This window comes from Chiloscyllium plagiosum, unplaced genomic scaffold (genome assembly GCF_037043375.1).
Source record: "Chiloscyllium plagiosum isolate Xiang-an unplaced genomic scaffold, Cpla_swu_hap1 HiC_scaffold_19, whole genome shotgun sequence".
Classification (NCBI taxonomy): Eukaryota; Metazoa; Chordata; class Chondrichthyes; order Orectolobiformes; family Hemiscylliidae; genus Chiloscyllium; species Chiloscyllium plagiosum.
Window position 1 is genome coordinate 14,191,136 of NW_028270157.1, and position 27,812 is coordinate 14,218,947.

The 27,812-nt window shown below is 45.7% G+C and overlaps 1 protein-coding gene across 3 annotated transcripts in view; it reads left to right on the forward strand.

Moving 5' to 3' along the window:
• The window catches only part of rassf3 (Ras association domain family member 3), a 212,528-nt gene that overhangs the window by 170,449 nt on the left and 14,267 nt on the right, over window positions 1–27,812 (forward strand). For all 3 annotated transcript variants that reach the window (XM_087997032.1, XM_087997033.1, XM_043709950.2), the window contains one exon: window positions 18,313–18,420. In XM_087997032.1, the coding sequence (XP_087853158.1) occupies window positions 18,313–18,420 (108 nt within the window). The remainder of the gene's footprint in view (window positions 1–18,312; window positions 18,421–27,812) is intronic.

A 27,812-nucleotide genomic window follows, 5' to 3' on the forward strand; every position in this document is an offset into this window, starting at 1 on the left:
ATTTGGTGTAGCTGCATTCACAGTGCTGTTAGGCAGCGAGTGCCAGCATTTGGACCCGATAACAGTGAAGGAACGGCGATACTTTTCCATGTTGTGATGGTGAGTGACTTTTAGGGAAACGTGTGGGTGGTGATTGCCTGTTGACGACCGTGCTGGAAGGAGCCTTGTTGGGTTGGCCTTCTCATCTGAAACGTTAATGAAAATAGCATTTTCATACGAAGAGTTAATCTGCTTTAACACCACTGGCTATTGAAGGCTAAGTTAATACAAGATTGGAGGAAAATATTGAAGGGGCTGAGGACAGGGCTGTGAAGTTTGAGTTGTCTGGACAAACCCAGTGTGGTGTAACCACCGAGTGAGTTAGATTGACTCCCTGGTGAAATGTCTTTGATTGTAAATGCAAGAAATATTTGTCACACAATTTGCTTTTTGATTTTAAACTGCTGAATTGTTGCATGTGACCTCCTGTTTCTACCTCGGCAGTGACATTGCATTTTTTTTGTTTGAAAGTCTACACTGCCTTATTTATGCTGCTTGTAGAGCTCCTCATGACTGTGGATCCACATGCTGCTGACTGTCTCCCATGTGATCAGCTTCTCTGTTCTCACTGGTCACGACATATCTTGGTCAAATGGGCTGGGACTGGCTCGCTCAAGGTGAAGGGTCAGAGGTTGAGAGGGGAATACCCTCTTCACCCCAGAGAAGGGAGTGGTGGGAGTCTGAAATACAGACTGTGGGAGGGCACTAGAGTCACAGAGATGTACAGCACAGAAACAGAGCCTTGGGTCCAACCCGTCCATGCCGACCAGATATCCCAACCCAATCTAGTCCCACCTGCCAGCACCCGGCCCATATCCCTCCAAACCCTTCCTATTCATAAACCCATCCAAATACCTTTTAAATGTTGCAATTGTACCAGCCTCCACCACTTCCTCTGGCAGCTCATTCCATACATACACCACCCTCTGTGTTAAAAAGTTGCCCGTTAGATCCCTTTCAAGTCTTTCCCCTTTCACCCTAAACCTGTGCCGTCTAGTTCTGGACCCCCCTACAAAGGAGGGGGAACCTAACAACCTTTAAAAGGTATGTGGGTCAGCACTTGAAATGTCATAATGTTCAAGGCTATGGGCCAAATGGGATTAGTGTAAGCTTAGACACATCGAAAATAGGTGCAGGAGGAGGCCATTCGGCCCTTCGAGCCTGCTCCACCATGCAATCTGATCATGGCTAGTCATGCAATCTCAGTATCCCATTCCCACCCTCTCCCCATACCCCTTGATCCCTTTAGCCACAAGGGCCATGTCCAGCTCCCTCTTGAATGTATCGAATGAACTCGGCCCAACAGCTTCTCTGTGGGAGAGAATTCCACAGGCTCACAACTCTCTGAGTGAAGAGATTCTTCGCCAACTCACTCCTGAATGGCTTTGCCCTTATTCTTAGACCTGGGATTCCAGTTCTGAATTTCCCTGACATCGGAAACATTTTTCCCACATCCAGCCTGTCCAGACCCATCAGGATTTTATATGTTTCTGTGGGATTCCCTCCCTCATTCTTCTAAATCCCAGCGAGTCCAAGCGCACTCGATCCTGTCTTTCCTCATATGTCTGTCCTGCCATCCTGGGAATCAGTGGATGGACTCCCTCAATCGCAAGAATATCCTTGCCCAGATGGGTCAGCATGGACTTCAAGGGCTGAAGAGCCTCTTCTGTGCTATAAGCCTCTACCAAGTAGCTAATCTCAACCATGCTAGGGGGTTTGGGGAAAGGGCAAGGAGTTCAGGTTGATGAAAGCAGCCATTGCCATCTGTTCTATGCAAAGGTTCACACACGTCAGTAGTGGGCGTGATGAATTACCCGGTTGAACAACGTGCCGGGGCTCAGTGTTGTGACCTCTGTGCTTGCAAGAGGTACAAGGGCACCCGGAGAAATAAAAGGGAAGTAACTCCCAGAGAAAAACCAAATGAGTTCTGAGGAACGGTCACTGGGTCTGAAACGTTAACTCTGCTTCCTTTCCACAGATGCTGCTGCGTTTTTCCAGAAATTCCTGTTTTTGTTTAAAATCAACTGAGGGGATGATTTTTCTCTTGGTGATTTTAGCTAGAATTACCACAAAGGAGGAACTCTCAGTTCTGCATTGAGCAGCTCTGGGGTCAGTCTAACGGTTGTTGGTGCTGGACGTGCTGGCTGATCAGTCCCAATTCCTGTTTTGTGGTGGGTCACACTCACATGGTGTTGCTGCGTGATATACCATTCCCATTTCCTTACCCTCTCCTGTGTCCAGGAAGGGAACAAGCTGCCAATATTAATTGCAGATGCAGCCCCCAACTCAGCCTGATTGTCAATCCAACTATTACCTCCCGCAATTCCTGTTTGCAAGGTAGCAATGGGATAGAATACAGTGTGGAAAGAGGCCATTCAGCCCATTGAGTCTGCACAAACTCGACCCCTGCGTTTCCCATGGCTAACCCACCTAGCCTGCACAATTTAAGTATGTCCAATCCACCTGACTTGCGCACCTTTAGACTGTGGGAGGAAACCCACACAGACACGGGGAGAATGTGCAAACTCCACACAGACAACTGCCTGAGGGTGGAATCGAACCTGGGTTCCTGGCACTGTGAGGCAGCAAGTGCTAACCACTGAGCCACTGACCATTGCTCCAGCCCAGTAACTGTAGCCTGAGCTATCAGTCTGTAATTCAAGGGCAGACTCATGTTAGATACCACACGGGTTGGATGATGTTCACCAGCCAGCAAAATAAGGTTTCATCCTCAGGGATTCAGCTTCCTGGGAATCCCACACAGTGAAATCTCATTTTTTCCTGGATGTTCTCCAGGAGTAATTGAAGTAGTTATTTTTCTCTCTTTTGCATCAATTTTCTTTTCTCTCTGACAGACAACTACTCCCTAGTGTCTTTCACATAACCTTGGTTTTGCCCAATTTGAGTCAAGTGGCCGGATTGAATTTAAATGAAAACTCTGCAGTTAACTGTCCGCTGATGCATTCTGAATGGCAACGCCTCGACCAATCAGTGAGCACTTGCCAACCAATCAGCATGCTTTCCTCACGCGGTATAAATTGTTGTTCCCATTGAGATTTGGTAGTCTTGCAATTCTGTCCTGATGAGTGCAAGACAATTTCCCCTTATTCTTTCCACCAATACACAATACTGTACCATCAGACACCTATTTGTTTTACGGGATGTCAGCAATTGTGGCCCATTCTTAATTGTCCTCAAACTAAAAGATCAAAAAGTTGGGGGTTGAAATAATTCCTTCTTCAATTCTGCCCTCTGATTCTAGACTCTCCCATAAGGTGAAAGAATTTGTTCACATCTACCACAACAGGGAGAAACTCAGCAAGTCTGGCAGCATCTGTGGAGAGAGAGAAAGCAGAGTTAACATTTCAGGTCCAGTGACCCTTCTTCAGAACAGCATCTCTGCACCTCACCTGTCAATCTCCTCTGAATCTTATATGTTTTCATTCTACTGAATTTCAGTGAGCGCAAGACCAACTTACTCAAACTTGCTTCATGAGAAAATCCTTCCCTACGTGGGATCGACCTTTCTCATTGGCTTTTAACTTGCGTGGGAGGGAGATTGCAACAGCTGAATATCTTTGTGGAAACAGATGGCAAACCAGTTCAATGGGTTTCGAAGGAATCTAGGAGTTAAGCAATTGAGAGGTCTATTATGGCTCACAGGAAGAAAGGTTAGTTGGAAAATGGTCACCACACCTTTTCCTCATGCTGATTGCTGTGAGCTTTGTATCTCACGTGAAATATTAGAGGACAAGCAAGCAGTTTCTTAACTTCCTAACTCTGTCTCATGTTACACAACAGTGCAGGCTGGAAAATACCTGATCAATCGGTTACTGTCACAGATTGTGTGTTTTGGATGTTTCCTCCTCTTTGCAAACTCAAATCCAATACCTTTAAGGCCGAGTGATTTGTGTTTTTAAAAACAACAATGAGAGGCAGTCGCTTCACATCACTAGGATCCTGTGTGTGTTTAAATTCATGGGACTCGTTTTGCTTTCAAGTGAGCACAGTTATCAAAAAACCAAATTCTATTCAAAACACTTACCAGCCAATAAAATGTTTTTGACGGGTGATCACAATCATAAAAAAACACAGGAGTCAATTTGCACACAGCAAGATCCCACAAACTGCAATGTGACAATGCATAGATGACTACTTTTAAAGTGATGTTGGTAAACATTGGTCAGGACACTGAGGTAAGTTTTCTACTCCTTTTTAAAAGTCCTGTTGTACCATCCTTTTATCCTTTACATCAGCACTGACATGGTTGAGCCTCCATGGAATATCTGGGCCAAAAGATGGCATCTCTGATAATGCAGGAGAAAATGAGGACTGCAGATGCTGGAGATCAGAGTCAAGAGTGTGGTGCTGGAATGGCACAGCAGGTCAGGCAGCATCTGAGGAGCAGGAGAATCGATGTTTCGGACATAAGCCCACACAAAATGTTGATTCCCCTGCTCCTCAGATGCTGCCTGACCTGCTGTGCTTTTCCAGCATCTGTGATAATGCAGCATTCTTTGTTTTTATTTGCAGATTTGTGTTTACAGATACATTCCATTTTGTTCAAAAAGTACACAATCTGTAGGCAGTCAGTCCATGTGACATTTTATAAATTCCTTCTTTGGAAATAGAGCCAGTCCGACTCAAGACTGGGATACAGACAGACTCTAACCTCACACCTTTAATGCATTGTCTGAGCTGAGATGTCACCTCTTTTTCATAAAACCTTAAGTTATCTCGGGGATATGACTTAAAAGTTTTGGGATTTACATATTAATGAATTGAAACCTGCATCCCCATTCTCAGTCATTAAAGACTAAGCAGCATCAGTTATATGATACTCGATCTTTTATTACAAAATTCTGTGTCCTATGATCCTGCCCCCACTAGCTACCTGACAAAGGAGCAGCGCTTCGAAAGCTACTGCTTCCAACTAAACCTGTTGGACTATAATCTGGTGTTGTGTGATTTTTAACTTTAGTTTTATCCATTCTTGAGATGTAGGCATCGCTGGCTGGACCAGCATTTATTGTCCATCTCTTATTGTCCCTGAAAAAGTGATGGTGAGCAGTCTGCTAATGTTTAAAAACATTTCACATCCTTATAAGACCTGAAGAGCAGAAGTAGGCCATTCAGCCCATCAAATTTGCCCCGCCACTCAATGGGATCATGGCTCATCTGATAATCTTCAACTCCACTTTCCTGCCTTCTGTTTAAATTTCTTCATTCCTTGCTATACCTTTCACTTCTTCCAGCCCTACAATCCTCAGATCTCTACTCCAGTCCTGACCTCTTCCACATCCCTGATTTTCAGCGTACCACCACTGGCAACTGTGTGGTTCGATCTAATTCTCTCCTGAAGTATTCTCCCAGTTTGTCTGCTTTCCCTGCTTTTGTTATAAGTTGTATCTTTATGAAATTTGCCCCTCCCACTATGCTTTTGAGTTATCTACCCTAATGTCTCTCCTTATGTAGGTAACTCTCCTTATGTATGTACCTCTCTATGTTCTTATGTCTGATAGTGCTCTTGTGAAGAGCTATCATTATAATTTTGTTTATTATTCATTTGTGGGACTTGGGTGTCATTGGCTGGCCAGCATTGATAGTCCATCCCTATTTGCCCTTGAGAAGATGGTGGTGAGCTGCCTCCTTGAATCGCTGCATACACTTGCTGTGGGTTGACCCACAATGCTGGTAGGGAGGGAATTCCAGGATTTTGACCCAATGACTGTGAAGGAACGGCAGTATATTTCCACGTCAGGGTGGTGAGTGGCTTGGAGGGGAGCTTGCAGGTGGTGGTGTTCCCAAGTTCCTGCTGCCCTTGTTCTTCTAGTGGTCGTGGGTTTGCAAGGTTCTGTCTGAGGATCTTTGGTGAATTTCTGCAGTGTATCTTGTAGATATTGCTGCTACTGAGTGTCGGTGGTGGAGGGATTGAATGTTTGTAGATGTGGTGCTAATCAAGCGGGTTGCTTTGTCCTGGATGGTGTCAATCCTCTTGAGTGTTGTTGGAGCTGCACCCATCCAGGCAAGTGGGGAGTATTCCATCACACTCCTGACTTGTGCCTTGTCAATGGTGGATAGACTTTAGGGTGTCAGGAGGTGAGTTACTCAGCACTGTATCCCTAGTCTCTGACTTGCTCTTGTAGCCACTGTGTTTATGTGGTGAGTCCAGTTGGGTTTCTAGTCAATGGTAACTCCACAAATGTTGACAGTGGGGGATTCATGATAGTGATACTGTTGAATGTCAAGGGGCGGTGGTGAGAGTTTATTATTGGTGATGGTCATTGTCTGGCATATGTGCGACGTGAATATTACTCGCCACTTGTCGGCCCAAGCCTGGATATTGTCCAGATCTTGTTGCATTTGAGCATAGACTGCTTCAGTATCTGAGGAGATGCGAATGGTGCTGAACACTGTGCAGTCATTGGCGAATATCCCCACTTCTGACCTAATGACAGAGGGAAGGTCATTGATGAAGCAGCTGAAGGCCAAGGACACTATGCTGAGGGACTGCTGCAGAGATGTCCTGGAGCTTTGATGACTGACCTTCCACAACCACAACCATCTTCCTTTGTGCCAGCTATGACTCTAACCAGCGGAGTGTTTGCCCCGATACCCATTGATTCCGGTTTTGCCAGGGCTCCTTGATGCCATTATCAGTCAAATACATCTTTGATGTCAGGGGCAGTCACTCTCGCCTTGCCTCTGGAATTGAGCTCTTCGGTCCATGTTTGACCCAAGGCTGTAAGGAGATCAGGAACTGAGTGACCCTGGCGAAACCCAAACTGGGTGTCACTGAACTCATTTGAAGATGGTGTATAAATGCTAGCCTTAAACTGTGGGATCTCTTCATGAACATTGCACCATAGCAGACTCTATGATCGATTGACATAGTTGTTGTAGTATTCTAAGGCCCTTTCAAAACTGGTATGAACCCATGAACCGCCCCTCACCATGTGAACAGTGAAAAGAAAATCCTTTAAATTAATGCAAACAATTTACTTTATTGAGTCGTTTGCCTCTCTGGTTATTTTCACAAATGTAAATAAATGGACTTGTTAGAATACATAGCTTTGAAACATATATGTCTATATATATATATATATAAATAATGTATCTGTGGTATGTCAAGTCTTCTTGTTGGAACCAGCCAAGATGTCTGTCCAAAATAAGCTGCGATTTAAATAGAACTTGTTTAGAATCTTGGCTGTGGCTGCCAGGGACAAGTTGACCATAAATGGTGTTCAAGAAGATGCAGTCAATGGTGTTAATACCATGATGCAATCAATCATACTTTTAAATGAATATTATCAAAGTTCCCTGACTTTCGGGCTAGCTGTTTTATTAAGAGAAAGGAATCTGTCTTCACATAAAAACTAATACTGATGTAGGTGCTGCTGGACTGATTCCATTGTGCGTTTTCCTTGACGCATTTTGCATTTCTTTAATGCTGTTCTGTTTTTTGCACTATTTTGAGTCTGTGCAGCATTTTACATTTTGTCTTAGACTGGACTCTAAATGGCTTATGTCAGTGGACTGGTGCAGAAATTGAACAAATTGGTACTGGGATCTTGCCAGTGCCTGGAATCTGAGCTAAAGAAACATTGATCTGGATGACAGCCCAAAGTGTTGAGTTGGTATGATCTGCACTCTTGCACTCTAGTTCTGATCTAAAACCAGCCTTCAAAGAGGCTGGTGCTATTTTCCCTGGAGCGTCAGAGGCTGAGAGGTGACCTTATAGAGTTTTGCAAAATGATGAGGGGCATGGATAGAATAAATAGACAATGTCTTTTCCCTAGGGTGGGGGAGTCCAGAACGAGAGGGCATAGGTTTAGGGTGAAAGGGGAAAGATATAAAAAAGACCTAAGGGGCAACTTTTTCACACAAGAGGGTGGTATGTGTATGGAATAAGCTGCCAGAGGAAGTGGTGGAGGCTGGTACAATTGCAACATTTAAAAGGCATCTGGATGGGTATATGAATAGAAAGGGTTTGGAGGGATATGGGCCGGGTGCTGGCAGGTGGGACTAGATTGGGTTGGGATATCTGGTTGGCATGGACGAGTTGGACTGAAGGGTCTGTTTCCATGCTGTACATCTCTATGACTTTAAGTGTCAAGTATACAAGATCGAAAAGATAGCTTCCCTCAGGTGAAGGGAGAGTAACGTGCTATCGTACTATCATATAAAATGTGCAGTTTCCTCCAGTCTCCAGCCTGTTTTACAGTCCGATACATTGTGACAGGTAGAAGACAATTAACTTGCTGAAAACCACACTTTGGTTTGCCTGAGACTTGCTGGTCCACACCAAAGTGTTGTAGACTGGCACTGTTCATAGAGTCATAGAGTCATCCAACACGGAAACAGACCCTTCTGTCCAACCAGTCCATGCCGAACAGAATCCCAAACTAATCTAGTCCCACCTGCCTGCTCCTGGCCCACTTCCCTCCAAACCTTTCCTATTCATGTACTTATCCAAATGCCTTTTAAATGTTGTGATTTTACCCACATCCACCACTTTCTCTGGAAGTTCATTCTACACATGAACCACTCTGTGTAAAAAAAAAAGTCCCATATCTTTTTTAAATCTTTCAACCTCTCACCTTAAAATCATGCCCTTTCGTCTTGAATTCTCCCACCCTAGGGGAAAGACATCTGCCATTCACCTTATCTATACCCCTCATTATTTTATAAACCTCTATAAGGTCACCTCTCAAACCTCCTACACTCTAGTGAAAAAAGCCCCAGCCTATCCGGCCTCTCTCTGTACCTCAAACCCTCCATTCCTGGCAACATTCTGGTAAATTTCACCTGAACCCTCTATCCCTTAATAATATCCTTCCTCTAACTGAGTGACCAGAATTGGATACAGTACTCCAGAAGAGACTGCACTGATGTCTTGTATAATGCCAACATCATGTCACAAATCTTGTACTCAAAGGTCTGAGCAAGAATGCTAAATGCCATCTTAATACTCTGCATATGTGATACAAACTTCAAAGAATTAAAAATCACACAACACCAGGTTATAGTCCAACAGGTTTATTTGGAAGCACCGGCTTTCAGAGCGCTGCTCCTTCATCAGGTGGTTGTGGAGAATAAGTTATTCTCCACAACCACCTGATGAAGGAGCAGCACTCCGAAAGCTAGTGCTTCCAAATAAACCTATTGGACTATAACCTGGTGTTGTGTGATTTTTAACTTTGTACACCCCAGTCCAACACTGTTGTCTCCAAATCATGACTTTCAAAGAATTATGTATTTGAAAAGAACCTGGGACGTAGGTGTCAGTGACTGGGCCAGTGTTTATTACCCATCTTTAGTTTGCCCTTGAGAAGGTGGTGGTGCGGTTCTTGAGGTGTAGGCACATTCACAGCCCTGTTGGAGATGGAGTTCCAGGATTTTGACCCCATGACAGTGAAGGAACAAGGATATATTGCCAAGTCAGGAAAGTGTGAGGCGATGGTGAAACTTGCAGATGCATCTACTGCCTTTGGGCTTTTATTTGGTAGAGGTGTTGGGTTTGGGAAGAGTCTAAAGAGTCTTGGTGAGTTGTTTTAATATATCTTGGAGATGGTGGACACTGCTACCATTTTGCATCAGGGTTGATGGGTTTGAATGTCAAAGATGTAGTGCCAAACAAGTGGGCTGCTTTGTCTCTAATGGAGTCGAGCTTCTTGTAGGAACTGCACTAATCCAGGAAAGTCAGGAGTACTCCATCACACTCCTGATTTAAGGCTTTTAGGTGGGGGAACAGGCTTTGGGGAGAGAAAGAGTGACAGGAGTGCTCGCCTCGACCTGCTCTTGAAGCCACTGTATTCAAATGGCTGGATTATATTCTGGGACTGAGGGCTAGATTACATTCCATACAGTGTGGAAACAGGCCCTTAGTCCCAACAAGTCACTCCGATCCTCTGAAGAGTAACCCATCCAGACACATTCCCCTCTGACTAATGCACCTAGCACTATGGCCAATTGAGCATGGCTAATTCACCTAACCTGTGAGAGAAAGTGAGGGCTGCAGATGCTGGAGATCAGAGCTGAAAATGTGTTGCTAGGAAAGCGCAGCAGGTCAGGCAGCATCCAAGGAACAGGAGAATCGACGTTTCGGGCATAAGCCCTTCTTCAGGAAGCCCTTCTTCGGGCTTATGCCCGAAACGTTGATTCTCCTGTTCCTTGGATGCTGCCTGACCTTCTGCGCTTTTCCAGCAACATATTTTCAGCTCTAATTCACCTAACCTGCACACCTTTGGACCGTGGGAGGAAACCGGAGGAAACCCACACTGCCACAGGGAGAAGGTGCAAACTCCACACAGACAGTTGCCCAAAGCTGGAATCAAAGCTGGGTCCCTGGCACTGTGAGGCAGCAGTGCTAACCACTGAGCCACCGTGCCTACTATGTGCTGAGGGGAAGTAACGTTTGAGGCAACCATCAGAAAGGCTCAGTGGGGAAAGAACGCTATCTATCAGTTATTCTATTGATGAGGCTGTACACTAGCTAAAACCTCTGGAGCTTTCTGTTGAATCATGCAAATGTTCACAGGAAATAGACTGAGTTAGCAACAAAATTCATAGAAACTGATTTGGTTCGCACCTTCTATAAAAGTCAGCTTTGAATCACCGTGCAATGTACACATAAATTTTCTGAACTAAACATCTTCTGGAAACAGCGTTGTGATGGGAAGACCATGCACCTTCTGTTGCATGTCATTAATGATGACATTATCCCTTGAGCTATATCATTCCTTTCCGAACAAGTTCCACAGCAACTGTGTCAAATATAAAAAAAATGTATAGAGCAGTGAAGCAATGCTGTCTGATGCCAAGAATGATGGGCCATCTGGCAGTGTGTTTAAAGCAGTAATTTAATCCCCTCTGACTTCACCCGAAACATTGGATTAAATTGCGGGTTGGAGTGAGTTTTATTTTCCTAAGTAACTCTGAACTGTGGCCTCACTTGCACTGTACCTGCTACATATTGTTAGTTATTATCGAAGAATGTCTCCAGGTTTTGGGTGATATCGGGAGATCTTGAAGAGATAGAAAACCAGATAAAGCTGGTATTTTGACTTTGCCACAGTGAAGAGACAGGCTCGGTTGATTTCTGGATGTTACTGAGGGTTAGTGTCTGACAGTGGCTGTATGAAATGTAAGAACAATGTACTGTCAGACTTCCCCGGACAAGAAAGGAGCTTGATGATAAATTGAAAGTTTGGATTTTTTTGTTTAGTGCTGAGATGTTTATGTATGTTTGGAGCAGGTAGGCCTCGAACCCAAACCTTCTAGCCTAGAAGGTAGGGACACTACCACCCTGCCACAAGCATCCTTCCTGAAGTATGTACAGATGGTACTCGCCCTGCCTCCAATTGATAGTTTGGACATGGGATGGGAATGGGAGCTGGGTGGCTTGCCAAGTCACCAGTCAGCATCGGGGGGAACTGGCAACAGTGGGATAATCTCAGGGCTTTGAAGATGCCCAGAGTGATAGCGTTGTAAAGGCTCATTCATCGTGGGTCTAGCTTCCTTACCCAGACACCATGAGGGGCCTTCATCAGTGTGAGAGCTTAAAGATTCCAGTGCTGTCCAATCTCAACACTCCAAAGGGGAGCACCACTTAAAACCACCACGGCTAAATTAACCAATTGGTAGGAATGGATTAGGAAATGATATCCCTATAGTGCAGATAGAGACCATTTGGCTCCTCAGGTTTTCACCAGCCCTCCGAGCTGCATTCCATCTGGACATCACCACTCTATACCCATAATTCCACATGGGGCTTTCAGCCCATGGCCAATTCACCACCACCTCTTTGGATTGTGGGAGGAAACTGATAAGGACACAGACAGAATGTGCAAACTCTACACAGACAGTCACCCAAGGCTGGAATTAAACCCGGATCCCTGGTTGTGTGAGACAGCAGCACTAACCATTGAGCCAGTCCAGTCTAACTCCTTACATCAGTCTAAGCTTGTAGTGTAATTTATGCCAGTCACAGAGTCATAGAGATATACAGCACGGAAACAAACCCTTCAGTCTAACTCATCTATGCTGGCCAGGTATCCTAAATTAATTTGGCCCCATTTGCCAGAGTTTGGCCCATATCCCCCTAAACACGGTTGGTGTGTTGCCTCCTGGGTGCCAGGGTCCGTGATGTCTCTGATTGTGTTTTTGGGATCCTTCGGGGGAGGGAGAGCAGCCCCAAGTCGTGGTCCACATTGGCACCAACGACATAGGTCAGAAGAGAGATGGGGACTTGAGGCAGAAATTCAGGGAGCTAGGATGGAAGCTTAGAGCTAGGACAAACAGAGTTGTTTTCTCTGGTTTCCTGCCCGTGCCACATGCTAGTGAGGTGAGGAATAGGGAGAGAAAGGAGTTGAATACGTGGCTACAGGGATGGTGCAGGAGGGAGGGTTTTGGGTTTTTGGATAATTGGAGCTCTTTCTGGAGTAGGTGGGACCTCTACAAGCAGGATGGTCTTCATCTAAACCAGAGGGGTACCAATATCCTGGGTGGGAAATTCGCTAAAGCTATTAAGGTGGATTTAAACTAATACAGCAGGGGGATGGGAACCAAAATTGTAGGACAGGTACAGAAGAGGATGAGAGTAGGGAGTTCCAAAATCAAGTATCTGACACTGGCAAGCGAGAACCTGGTTTGAAGTGTGTGTACTTCAATACGAGGAGCATCCGAAATAAAGTGGGTGAGCTGGCACCGTGGGTTGGTACCTGGGACTTCAATGTTGTGGCCATTATGGAGACATGGATAGAGCAGGGACAGGAATGGCTATTGCAGGTTCCAGGATTCAGATGTTTCAGTAAGAACAGAGAAGATGGTAAAAGAGGGGGAGGTGTGGCATTGTTGATCAGGGACAATATTACAGTTGTAGAAAGGATGTTTGGGGACTCGTTAACTGAGGTAGTATGGGCTGAGGTTAGAAACAGGAAAGGAGAAGTCACCATGCTGGGAGTTTCCTATAGGCTTCCGAATAGTCCCAGAGATGTAGAGGAAAGGCTAGCAAAGATGATTCTCGATAGGAGTGAGAGAGGCAGGGTAGTTGTCATGGAGGACTTCAACTATCCAAATATTGACTGGGATCACTACAGTACGAGTACTATAGATGGGTCAGTTTTTGTCCAGTGTGTGCAGGAGGGCTTCCTGACACAGTATGCAGACAGGCCTACAAGGGGCGAAGCCACTTTAAATTTACTACTGGGTAACGAGCCTGGCCAGGTGTTAGATTTGGAAGTAGGTGAGCACTTTGGAGACAGCGATCACAATTCTCTCAGGTTTACTTTAGTGATGGAAAGGGATAGGTGTACTCCACCGAGCAAGAGTTACAGCTGGGGGAAGGGAAATTACGATGCAATTAGGAAAGATTTAGGAAGCGTAGAATGAGGAAGGAAACTGCAGGGGATGAGCATATTAAAAATGTGGAGCTTATTCAAGGAAATGCTCCTGTGTGTCCTAGGTAAGTATGTACCTGTCAGGCAGGGAAGAACATATAGAACGCGTGAGCCATGGTTTACTAAGGAAGTGGAATCCTTGGTCAAGAAGAAAAAGAAGGCTTATGTTAGGACAAAACGTGAAAACTCAGTTAGGGCGCTTGAGGGTTAGAAGGAAGTCAGGAAAGACCTAAAAAGAGAGCTCAGAAGAGCCAGGAGGAGACATGAGAAGTTGTTGGCGGATAGGATCAGGGTTAACCCTAAGACTTTCCATAGGTAAGTCAGGAATAAAAGAATGACGAGAGTTAAATTAGGGCCAATCAAGGATAATAGTGAAAAGTTGTGTGTCGAGTCAGAGGAGATAGGGGAAGCACTAAATAAATATTTTTCAACAGTGTTCACTATAGAAAATGAAAATGTTGGCGAGGAAGATACAGAGATACTTGCATCTAGACTAGAAGAGATTGAGGTTCACAAGGAAGCGGTATTAGAAATACTGCAGAGTGCGAACATAGACAAGTCCCCTGGGCTGGATGGGATCTATCCTAGGATCCTCTGGGAAGCAAGGGAAGAGATTGCCGAGCCTTTGGCATTGATCTTCAAATCATCATTGTCTACAGGAATAGTGCCTGAGGACTGGAGGAAAGCAAATTTGGTTCCCTTGTTCAAAAAGGGTAGTAGAGACAACCCTGGTAATTACAGACCAGTGAGTCTCACTTCAGTTGTTGGTAGAGTCTTGGAAAAGGTTATAAGAGATGGGATTTATAACCATCTGGAAAAGAATAATCTGATCAGGGACAGTCAGCACGGTTTTGTGAAGGGTAGGTCGTGCCTTACGAATCTTATTGAGTTTTTTGACAAAGTGACCAAACAGGTCGATGAGAGTAAACTGGTTGATGTGGTATATATGGATTTCAGCAAGGCGTTCGATAAGGTTCCCCACAGTAGGCTATTTTATACAAAATGCGGAGGAATGGGATTGTGGGAGACATTGCAGTTTGGATCAGTATTTGGCTTGCTGAAAGAAAACAGAGAGTTGTAGTTGATGGAACATGTTCATCTTGGTGTCCAGTTACTAGCGGCGTACCGCAAGGGTCATCTTGGGTCCACTGCTGTTCATCATTTTTATAAATGACCTGGATGAGGGCTTAGAAGGGTGGGTTAGTAAATTTGCGGACGACACTAAGGTCGGTGGAGTTGTGGATAGTGATGAAGGATGTAGGTTGCAGAGAGACATAGGTAAGCTGCAGAGCTGGGCTGAGAGGTGGCAAATGGAGTTTATTGTGGACAAGTGTGAGGTGATACACTTTGGACGGAGTAATGGGAATGCAAAGTACTGGGCTAATGGTAAGATTCTTGGGAGTGCAGATGAGCAGAGAGATCTCGGTATCCATGTACACAGATCCCTGAAAGTTGCCACCCAGATTGACAGGGTTGTAAGAAGGCAGACAGTGTTTTGGCCTTTATTAATAGAGGGATTGAGTTCTGGAACCAGGAGGTTATGCTGCAGCTGTACAAAGCTCTGGTACGGCCACACTTGGAGTATTGTGTACAGTTCTGGTCACTGCATTATAAGAAGGATGTGGAAGCTTTGGAAAGGGTGCAGAGGAGATTTACTGGGATGTTGCCTGGTATGGAGGGAAGGTCTTACGAGGAAAGGCTGAGGGACTTGCTGTTCTCGTTAGAGAGAAGAAGGTTGAGAGGTGACTTAATAGAGACATATAAGATAATCAGAAGGTTAGATAGGGTGGACAGGGAGAGCCTTTTTCCAAGTATGGGGATGGCAAACACGAGGGGACACAAGTTTAAAGTGAGGGAAATAGGTATAAGACAGATGTCAGAGGTAGTTTCTTTACTCAGAGAGTAGTAAGGGTATGGAATGCTTTGTTTGCAATGGTAGTAGATTAGCCAAGTTTAAGTGCATTTAAGTCGTCATTGGACAAGCATATGGACGTACATGGAATAGTGTAGGTGGGATGGGCTTCAGATTGGTATGACAGGTCGGCACAACATCGAGGGCTGAAGGGCCTGTACTGTGCTGTAATGTTCTATGTAAACCTTTCCTATTTGTGTACCTATCCAGATGCCTTTTAAATATTATAATGGCAGCAGCCTCCACCACCCCCTCCTCTCTTCCATACACGCACCACTCTCTGTGTGGAAAACGTTGACCCTCGGGTCCCTTTTAAATCTTCCCCTCCCCTCCCCTCCTCACCTGAAAGCTCTGCCCTCTAGTTTGGACTCTGTTACCCTGGGGAAAAGACCTTGACTGTTCACCCTAATCATGTCCCTCACCCAGCTGTGTTAACATTGGTAACCGAATTGAGCGTCTGTTGAAACGTAGCTTAGTTGATGGCACGAGTTGCTGGGAATCTATCTCCTCCACCCCCATCCCATCCCCCACCCCGAATGTCCTGTCTAATCCTGATACACCACAAGTCTCACCAGACTTTCATGGAACGTTTCATGCAAATACCTGCGTTATATTTGCTTATTTTATTTCTGATTCCCAACCGCTCTCTTGGTACTCAAAGTTGTCCCTTTCAGATCGAGGTCACGTTTAGCAGCAGGAGAAGCGAACGTACCTCGGCCCATTAAAGGAATAAAATTACAAAAGTGAATTCTCATTTGAAGGCTCAGCAGTCTGCCTTGTGCCTTTGTCCTCCCACCACAGCCATTCCATGTGCTGCAAACATTTGCTGGTTCTGAGCCAGTACACCAATGATGGCTGCAAGGGGCAGCAGTTTATTGAATGATCGTCTGGAATTTTGTGCAAGGGAAGAACAAGTCTGGGAGCTGGTGAAAAGAGCCATTGTCAGGATTGGAGGGGAAAGGGCATGTCGGTCATGCTCATCTCCCAGTAAGTCAGCCATTAACCTATTTGTCTCTGATGCACGGAAAGTCAGAATCGTATCTATTACTGGGAGTATCCATTGCCCTGTTGTATCTATCTTTAACCAGCCCTCTTTAACGACTGGCAATGATATAAACTCACGTGTGCCTGACTCTCATCTCACATGTACCCGACTTAGCACTTAATCAGAAGCACAGCCAGCCAGCTGCAATGTAACACTGGACTCCTTTCAAAGAGAAGGCATGTTACTGATCGTCCAGACGTGACTCGAGTTAGTATTTGTGTAGGAGCTAAAATGCGATCTCAATAATGTTACTTCAGGCTACTTCTAAAAATGTTTGCCATCTCAATGATTACCACAGGCAGAAAGCTGAACTGAAATATACAGTAAGAAATCACGCTGGGGTTATGTTGGTTAGCTAAGCTGGTTTGCTGGTTAGAGTAAACCCAACAGTGAGAGTTCAGTTCCTATGAAGGGCTTATGCCCGGAACGTTGATTCTCATGCTCCTCAGACGCTGCCTGACCTGCTGTGCTTTTCCAGCACCGCACTCTTGACTGGGTTCAGTTCCTGCCCAGCGGAGGTTACCATGAACGACTCTCCCCAATCTCTCCCCCTCGTCTGAGGCATGGTGACCCTCAGGTTAAACCACCACCAGCCGTCTCTCCCTCCAGTGGGAGAGTGAACTTGTGGTCTGGTAGGACGATGGTCACCATAACTTCTAGAGTGGGTTTTACTCTGTATCTAACCCCATGCTGTCCATGTCCTGAGTGTATTTGATGGGGACAGTGTAGAGGCAGTTTTTACTCTGTATAGAATCCCCTGCTGTCCCTCTCCTAGGAGTGTATGATGGGGACAGTGTTGAGGGAGCATTACTGTTTTGGGGGGGGGAGGGAACTGTACAGAGGCAGTTTTACTCTGTATTTTTAACCCTGTGCTGTCCATGTCCTGAGGGTGTTTGATGGGGACAGTGTAGGGGGAGCTTTATTCTGTGTCTAATCCCTTGCTGTCCCTCTCCTGGCTGTGTTTGATGGGAATAATGTAGAGGAAAATTTATTCTGTATCTAATCCCATTCCAGGCATCATTTGATGAGGACAGTTTAGAGGGAGCTTTATTCTGTATCTAACCCTGTGCTGTCCCTATCCTGGGAGTGTTTAATGGAGACAATGTGGAGGGAACTTTATTCTGTATCTAATCCTGTTCCTGAGAGTGTTTGATGAGGACAGTTTAGAGGGAGCTTTATTCTGTATCTAACCCTGTGCTGTGCCTATCCTCGGAGTGATTGTTGGGGACAGTATAGAGGAGGCTTTACTCTTTTGATGGGGAAAGTGTAGAGGAAGCTTTACTCAGTATTTATCCCCATGCTGTCCCTCTCTGAGGACCGTATAATGGGATAATGTAGAGGAGGTTAAAGAAAAACAAATGAAATCACCCCAATATTTAAAATTAACCAGAATTTAAAACATATGGCAAATAACTAATGTTGAAAATCGGACACCATTTTCAATTAAAGGTAAAATGACTGTAGTCCTGCTCTTGCATTACAGAGATACGACAGGGGGTGGGTAGTGAGGTTAACTTGAGTGTCACGGTGCCTCAGACATTACCACTATGTGACCATCTCTGGCTCAATATCCCCAACCTAGCAAGGAAGCTGCTGGATTGTTATAAAAACCTGCTGTTTTCACTAAAGCCTCTCAGGGAGGGGAATCTGCCTTCTCCTACCTCACCTGGAACGTGAGGGGTGAAGGGCTCACGCTCGCAACATCGACTCTCCTGCTCCTCGGATGCTGCTTGACCAGCTGCACTTTTCCAGCAACACACTGTTTGACTCTGCAACATGAGGGAGTCCAGGGAGTGTGGCCTTAGCTCACCCTGAGGTGGGTGACCAAAACGTGACCTTTCCTGAGTGTTCAGCTGGAATTGTCTGCTCTGTCTGCCCTTGAAGCCATTGTTTAAAACCTTTTCTTATTGTCACAGGATGTGGAAAAGGAAAGGGAGCCACAGAAAGTGCTTACAAAAGAAGAGATCCGACAGAAGATTGAATCCTATAACTCAAATGCAACAGACAAGTTAAAAATGACTCTGGTGAGTGAAAACCTAATTTTAATGTGATCTTGATTCTTACCTGGTCTATTTGCTACAAATATTGGCAAACACAGTGGAAGTCCATGATAATGTGGGTCAATACAATGTATTGCAAGTTCATTGATGCCACTGAGATGTTGTGACTCCCAAAAGAATGATTTAAATCTTCATTTTGCGAGTTAGAGTTGGAGAAAACAGGAGTTTTCTTATTAACGTGGTCCAGCTATAACATGGCCGTTACTCTTTAGTGGAGCAAATGCTGGAATCTGTACTGAAATCAGAAAATGCTGGAGATCACAGCAGGTCAGGTAGCATCTATGGAGAGAGCAAGCAAAGGGTGGCACGGTGGCTCAGTGGTTAGCACTGCTGCCTCACAGCACCAGGGTCCCAGGTTCGATTCCAGCCTCGGGTGACTATCTGTGTGGGTTTGCACATTCTGCCCTGTGTCTGCGTTGGTTTCCTCCCACAGTCCAAAGGTGTGCAGGTGAGGTGAATTGGCCATGCTAAATTGTCCATAGTGTTAGGTGCATTAGTCAGGGGGAAATGGATCTGGGTGGGTTACTCTTCAGAGGGCTGGTTGGACCAAAGGGCCTGTTTCCACATTGTAGGGAACCTAATCTAATGTTTTGCACTCAGATGGAATTAGTAGCTGAGTGCAACAACAACTTGCATTTATATAGGGCCCGAGACACACTGAAGTGAAACGTCCCGAGGTGCTTTGTCAGAATATAATCAATGAAAAGTGGAGTTGGAGAGGTGAGCAAGAGCTTGTTTAAAGAGGTAGGTTTTATGGAGCACCCGAAAATGGGAAGGAGAGATTTACTGAAGGAATGTCACAGCATTAAGGCCCAGACACCTGTAGATGGGGTGGCAGGGTGGCTCAATGGTTAGCACTGCTGCATTACAGCACCAGGGATCTGGATTCAATTCCAGCCTCGGGTGAATGTCTGTGTGGAGTTTGCACATTCTCCCCGTGTCTGCGAGGGTTTCCTCCCACAATCCAAAGATGTGCAGGTTAGGGTGAATTGGCCATGCTAAACTGCCCACAGTGTTCAGGGATGTGTAGGTTAGGTGCATTAGTCAGGGGGTAAATGTAGAGTAGGGGAATGGTTCTGGGTGAGTTACTCTTCAGAGGGTCAGTGTGGACTTGTCAGGCTGAAGGGCCTGTTTTCACACTGTAGTGATTCTATGTGGATGCCTGACACTCCATCAGCAGCCCAGTTACCTAAGTGTTGAACATCTCCCTGTTGGTAGACAATGCCCTGCTCTCGGTACCTCTTCTCAAAGCTGGTCTTCTCGTTTCACAATGACTGAGGACAAATCCACATCCCCAGTTGAAAAAAAAATGGAACTGGGTCATGTTTACCTATTTTTCCTTTTTAAATCGGTCCAGATTTTGAGGTCAGCAGTGAAGTCTCGCTGCCCCATTCAATACATCATCAGCTGCTTGGAAGGTTTCATGGCTGTTGAGCAGAAAGCTCCTCTGGTCTCTGATCCAATATGGCGTCATCTAGTGGCCATCTGTGGCATATGGGAGCAGACAGGCAATCATGACTTTTAACTCTGTTAAAAATCACACAACACCAGGTTATAGTCCAACAGGTTTAATTGGAAGCACACTAGCTTTCGGAGCGACGCTCCTTCATCAGGTGATAGTGGAGGGCTCAATCGTAACACAGAATTTATAGCAAAAATTTACAGTGTGATGTAACTGAAATTATACATTGAAAAATTGATTGTCTGTTAAACCTTTCATCTGTTAGAATACAGTGATAGTTTCACTTCTTTCATGTGTAAATCACAAAACCTTTTTTTAAAAAAGTTGCATTCTCGGGTTCGATGTTAACAATGGTGATAGCTAGACAATATGTTGAAGGTGTTGGCCCCCTGTGTTCTGTCTATGACCTGATGTTTATATTGATTCTAATCTAAAAAGTGAGGTGACAGAGTTTTACATCAATTCATGCAGTTTTTGAGCTCAGAGTTCTACATGAATGTATGCAGTTTTTGAGCAAAGTACAATGTAACTGCAAGTACAAATTCACCCCACAAAATATATGTGTGCACGTGGGTCTTTGTCTGTCTGTGTGTGTGTGTGTCTGTCTGGGTGTGTGTGTGTGTGTGTGTGTGTGTGTGTGTGTGTGTGTGTGTGTGTGTGTGTGTGTGTGTGTGTGTGTGTGTGTGTGTGTGTGTGTGTGTGTGTGTGTGTGTGTAGTGAGAGCAGAGTGTCGTGAGAGCAGAGTGTCTTAAGTCTGTGAGGGGGTGCATGTGTGAGTGTGGGAGTGTGTGTGTCTATAAGTGTGTGTGTGGGTGTCTGTGTGTACCTGTGTCCGCATGTATGTGAGAGTGTGTGTGTGTAGGAATATCTGTGTGTGTGTGTGTGTGTAGTGCAATGGTGATTACCTGTAATGTGACATGAACCCAAGGTCCCAGTTGAGGCCCTCCCTATGGATACCGAACTTAGCTATCAGCCTCTGCTCGGCCACCTTTCTCTGCTGCCTGTCCCGAAGTCCACCTTGGAGGATGGTCACCCGAAGGTCCAAGGCTGAATGTCCTGGACCACTGAAGTGTTCCCTAACTGGGAGGGAACCCTCCTGTCTGTTGATTGTTGTGCGGTGCCCATTCATTCGTTGTCGTAGCCTTTGCTCGGTTTCCCCAATGTACCATGCCTCCAGACATCCTTGCCTGCAACGTATAAGATAGACAACGTTGGCTGAGTCACATGAGTACCTGCCATGTACAAGGTGGGAGGTGTTCCCACGCGTAATAGTGGTATCTATGTCCACAATCTGACACGTCTTGCAGCGTCCACCGTGACAGGGCTGTATGGAGTTGTCCTGAGGGCCGGGCAGTTTGCTACGAACAATGATCTGTTTGAGGTTTGGCGGTTGTTTAAAGGCAAGTAGTGGGGGTGTGGGGAAGGTCTTGGTGAGGTGTTCATCCTCATTGATAATGTGTTGCAGGTCACGAAGAACATGGCGTAGTTTTTCAGCTCCTGGGAAATACTGAACAACGAAGGGTACCCTGTGTGAGGGATCCACACTGAGACACTCAAGAGTCTAAATCAGGAAGTACAAAGCAAGAGCTGCAAGAAATTAGATTTTGATCAGAGTCACAGAGGTTACTACTTGGGCTACATGGGTTCAATCAACTAGGAGAAAGTGAGGGCTGCAGATGCTGCAGATCAGAATTGAAGAGTGTGGTGCTGGGAAAGCACAGCAGACCATGCAGCATCCGAGGAGCAGGAGAGTCGATGTTTCGGGCATAAGCCCTTCCTGATGGAGAGCTCCTGCTCCTCGGATGCTGCCTGGCCGGCTGTGCTTTTCCAGCACCACACTCTTTGACGTACATGGGTTCAAATCATACCATGACAAAATGGAATTTAAATTTAATTGATATCCTCAATTGTCATGAAAGCTCATCTTGTTTATTAGTGTCCTTAAGGAAAGGAAATCTGCCTTTCTTACCTGGTCTGGCTTACATGTGACTCCAAACCAACAGCAATGCACTTAACTCCAAACTGCAAGGCACTCAGTTCCAAGATAACTGGGGTTCATTAGCAATGATTACATCACATGAGTAAATAATGGGAGACAGAAAGATAGAAGCACAAAGGCAAAAATTAAACTCTCCAATTCTGAAATAACGAGATTTAACCTTTGCTGCACCTACCCTGTCAAATTCCCTGAGAATGTTATTGGTTTTAGTCAGATCACTGCCCAAACTCCAGTGAGACAAGGTGATGGAAGCATCTGGATTGGGATTGTAGGATGGGAGGGAGTTGTGACCGGAATTGCATATTTGGGATTTGGAGATGGGAAGTATGAGTGTTAGAAATGTAGGGTCAACCTGAACTTCTCCAGATTTGACTGAGAGCAGTTAATGCCCCATTGGACTCTGTACTGAAGAGCCTGCCTTCTGTCCAGCTCAGTTTTGAGTTAGCCCTCTCCCCAGCCCACCTCCTTGCCCTCCCTCTCTCCCTCACCTTTGGCGGTCTGCATTGACCTTAATGGGCTTTGCATGTAAAAGAATCAATTGGGAAACACAGGGGATTTACTGGTGGCTGTTAATAAATGAAAAAAAAAAGTATGGTTGATTTGGTGGTGAGGAAAAGAAAGTAGTAATCGAAAAGAAGAAACCCTCCGAGCCTTTCATGAGAGGTCGGCACCATTGAGGGCTGGATTGCATTATGTCTTCCCTTCAACTCCATTTTAGCTCAGTTCCCTCAGTCTCTTCTTACCCTCTCCCTTTTGTCAGACTGTCCGCAGTGCGTCTTGATCCAGTGAGCGGGTGGTGGTTTAAGGTACAGATATAGATTACTTACACTGTGGAAACAGGCCCTTCGGCCCAACAAGTCCACACCGACCCTCTGAAGTGAAACCCAACCTTATTACTGTACATTTACCCTTGACTCATGCACGTAACCTACACACCCCTGCACACTATGGGCAATTTAACACGGCCAATTCATCAAACCTGCCATCTTTGGAATGTGGGAGGAAACCAGATAATAAATAGAAAAGGACTCGTCCATCGGGGACCTGGGATGGAGAGAGGTGCATGTAACTTTCTTGAAGAAGATAGATTTTATTGAAGGTGGATTACAGCCTCCTCAGGCCAACTGTCTGTTTTGTGGCACCGTCGAGTACGTTGGTTGTGGGTAGTTGCATCGTCAGTTTGGGGTTCTGTTTTGCTGGCATCCCAACTCCACGCTCCTCAGCATGGAAACACAGGCAAGACAGCGGGCTACTCCTGGGCTTGAATACCCAGGCAGGACGGAGGGCTTCTCCTGGGATTGGATACTCAGGCAGGAAAGAGGGCTTCTCCTGGGATTGGATACTCAGGCAGGACAGAGGGCTACTCCTGGGATTGGATACCCAGGCAGGACGGAGGGCTTCTCCTGGGATTGGATACTCAGGCAGGACAGAGGGCTATTCCTGGGCTTGGATACCCAGGCAGGACAGAGGGCTACTCCTGGGATTGGATACTCAGGCAAGACAGAGGGCTACTCCTGGGATTGGATACCCAGGCAGGACTGAGGGCTACTTCTGGGCTTTGATACTCAGGCAGGACAGAGGGCTACTCCTAGGCTTGGATACTCAGGCAGGACAGAGGGCTACTTCTGGGCTTGGATACTCAGGCAAGACAGAGGGCTACTCCTGGGCTTGGATAGCCAGGCAGGACAGAGGGCTACTCCAGAGCTTGGATACTCAGGCACGACAGAGGGCTACTCCTGAGCTTGGATAACCAGGCAGGACAGAGGGCTACTTCTGGGCTTGGATACTCAGGCACGACAGAGGGCTACTTCTGGGCTTGGATACTCAGGCACGACAGAGGGCTACTCCTGGGCTTGGATACTCAGGCAGGACAGAGGGCTACTCCAGGGCTTGGATACTCAGGCACGACAGAGGGCTACTCCTGGGCTTGGTAACCCAGGCAAGACAGAGGGCTACTCCTGGGATTGGATACTCAGGCAAGACAGAGGGCTACTCCTGGGCTTGGATACTTAGGCATGACAGAGGGCTACTCCTGGGCTTGGCTGTAGTAACTAGCAATCAGGCAGTGGGCTGTGGAGGTGATAGTAACTCCTGACTGCCTGTCTGTCTTCTGCTGCTACGTCAGTGCATGGGTGTCCTGGGAGAGGAAGCACACAGTGTCCACACCATCCTCAAACCTTTCGAGAGAGAGAGAGCTGGTCACCACGGGCGCTGCTGTGCATTATTTCCCCCGTTTTGATTTTGCTCCCTGCTTTGCCCCTGGTGGGCAGTGTTTGTTCGTTGGTGGTGTGGTAAGTCGTTGGTGGCTTTGTGTAAAAGAAAGAGTCAAAAGGTGTGGTGCTGGAAAAGCACAGCCGAGGAGCAGGAGAGTCGACATTTTGATCATTAGCTCTTCATCAGGAATGGGGCTGGTGGCCTATGGGGGGGGGCTTAGAGATAAATGGGAGGGGGGTGGGGCTGGGGAGAAGGTAGCTGGAATGCAATAGGTAGATGACATGGGGGGTGATGGTGATAAGTCAGAAAGGAGGGTGGAGTGGCTAGGTGGGAAGGAAGATGGAAAGGTAGGACTCTGATCTCCAACATCTGCAGTCCTCACTTTCTCCCAGTAAATTCAAAAGAGCTAGGTTCATCCCCACTGAGGAGTTGACAGGGGAAGGGGTTCAGAGGAGGAAGGCAGAAGGCTGCGCTAAACTCTAGATTTACCAAAAATAAAAATCCTTACACACTGCTGGAAGTCTTGAACGAAAACAGAAACCCAGCGGGTCTGGCAGCATCTGTGGGAGGAAAGCAGAATTAACTCGCAAGATTAACTCTGCTTTCTCTCCACAGATGCTGCTAGACCTGCTGAGTTTCTCCAGCAATTTCTGTGTTTGTTTCAGATCACCAGCACCCAGACTTCTTTTGAAGATCTTTCATGTACCATATGGACCTCGGGCTGTTAAAGGAGGTGTCACGAGTGGAACACTGTGTATAACAAGTTTAGAAAGTGTGGGGAGATGATAAAAACATGCGTTACCGGAATGTGGTGGTGGGGTGACGGCAGAAAGCAGGCATTGTTGAAACCTTTCAGCAAAATACTTAAAACACTGACAGCATTGAACTGCTGCTCCCACGCAGAATGGTTGCAAAATGCAAATGTGGGAGCTCCCTCCAGTGAACACTGAAGGTATCCCACAGTTACATGGCAAAGTGTATCCATTGTGCAATTAAACTGGGCTGGAAATGCATGAAAATTGGTCTTCTATCATTCACAGTTAAAATGTGACCAGTTATTTATGTATTTGGCTTTAACAGCACTTCTTGATTTTAATCTTTGTTCTGGTTTGGATGGTTGGAAATTCCTTACACTGTTACTTTCCAACAGTGACCTCTGATGTTTAACAAGTGAAATATTTTCAGCTCTGACCCATCAACACACACACACACACACACACACACACACACACACACTCACTCACACTCTCTCTCTCTCACACACACACTCTCTCACACTCTCACACATACACACTCTCTCACACACACACACACTCTCTCATACATGCTCTGTCTCACACTCTCTCACACACACTCTCACACACTTTCTCACACATATTCTGTCTCTCACACACACACACACACACAGTGCATGCCAAAGTTGGAGTCGACTTGAAGATCGCAACATCTTTTTGGTTAGATTCATCAGCAAACTCTGTTCAAGGACAGAGAAGCCTTATTTTGTCTTTGGTTAGGCATTAGTTTTCAGCTGGGAATTAATAATGCAATACATTGGACTTTGCTTCAGTCAGCTACTGACAGGCTAATGATGGAATAACCAATCACTGAGCAATCGGAAAGTGAAGGAGACAATGTTTAAATAACATGTTCAAAACAGAATGTGCTCTTCTCAGGTTTACCTGTTGGTTATAGTTCTGGCTTTTGTTGAAGTGATGCACAGTATAGAATCCAACTTATTTTTTGCTGAAGTTGTTTTTATCCTTTGCACGTTCCTCTTTATTTTCCAAAATAATTTAATGAATGGAAGAGCATTAACGTCTCTGCTGCAGAAAGCGATTGAGGACAAAACTGTTGGATGTTTTCAAGAGGGACTGAGATGTAGCTGTTGAGCCTGCTCTGCTGTTTAATACCATCATGGCTGGGTTCCGTTTGGCCTCCGTACTACTTTCCTGCCCACTCTTCATGACCCTTCAACCCATGACTAATTAAAAGCTTGTGTACTGCCTCCTTACATTTATTCTGTGTTCTAGCCTCCACTGCACTCTGGGGTAGTGAATTCCTCAGATTCATAGAATCCCTACAGTGTGGAGACAGGCCATTCGGCCCAACAAGTCCACACCAACTCTCTGAAGAGCATCTCACCCTACCGCTGTAACTCTGCATTTCCCAGGGCTAAATCAGCTAACCTGGACACTAAGGGCAATTTAGCTTGACCAATTTACCTAATCTGCATATCTTTGGACTGTGTGTGTGTGGGGGGGACTGGACACCCGAAGGAAACCCACGCAGGCATGGGGAGAATGTGCAAACTCCACCCAGACAGTTGCCCAAGGCTGGAATTGAAACTGGGTTCCTGGCGCTGTGAGGCAGCAGTGCTAACCACTGAGCCACTGTGCCCCTATCAATTCATGACCCTTTGAGAGAAGTAATTTCTCTTCATCTCTGTTTCAAACCTGCTACCTGTTATAGAACATAAAACATAGAGCAATACAGCGCAGAACAGGCCCTTCGGCCCTCAATATTGCGCCAACCTGTGAACTATTCTCAGCTCATCCCCCTACACTATCCCAACATCATCCATGTGCTTATCTAAGGATTGTTTAAATCTTCCTAATATGGCAGGCAGGGCACTCTGTGAGAAAAGAACCTGCCTCTGACATCTGTGTTAAATCTATCACAAGCTGATGTCACCATCCTAAGAAAAAGACTTTCACTGTCGACCCTATCTAATTGTATGTCTCTATCAAATCCCCTCTTAGCCTTCTTCTTACCAATGAGAACAGACCCAAGTCTCTTAGCCTTTCCTCATAAGACCGTCTCTCCAGACCAGGCAACATCCTGGTAAATCTCCTCTGCACCTTTTCCAATGCTTCCTGTAATGGGGCAGCCAGAACTCAATATTTTCCATCAACCACTACTCGCTGCCTTCTTTCAGAAAGTCAGTTTCTAATCCAAACTGCTAAATCACCCTCAATCCCATGCCTCTGCATTTTCTCCATCAGCCTACCATGTGGCACCTTATCAAAGGCTTTACTGAAGTCCATGTATACCACATCAACTGCCCTACCCTCATCTACATGCTTAGTCACCTTCTCAAAAATCTCAATGAGGTTTGTGAGACACGACCTGCCCTTGATGAAACCATGTTGACTATCTGAAATCAAATTGTTGCTTGCTAGATGGATTATAAATCTTATCTCTTATAATCCTTTCCAAAACCTTTCCTACAACAGAAGTAAGGCTCACTGGTCTATAATTACCTGGGTCATCTCTACTGCCCTTCATGAACAAGGGCACAACGTTTGCAATCCTCCAGTCCTCTGGTACCAAACCTGTAGACAATGAAGACTTAAAGATCAAAGCCAAAGGCTCTGGTATCTCCTCCCTAGCATCCCAGAGAATCCTCGAATAGGTCCCATCCGGCCCAGGGGACTTGTCTACTTTCACTCCTTCTACAATTGATAGCATCTCTTCCTTACTAACCTCGATCCTTTCTAGTCTAATATCTCGTATCTCATTCTTCTCCTTTCCACCCCAGTTCAACACCGGCACCTCTACATCGTAAATTGATTCAGGATATCTGGTCGGCATGAATGAGATGGACCAAAGGATCTGTTTCCATGCTGTAAATCTCTATGACTGTATGAAGCTAATTCTCTTGCGTGGAGGATGCTGTCTATA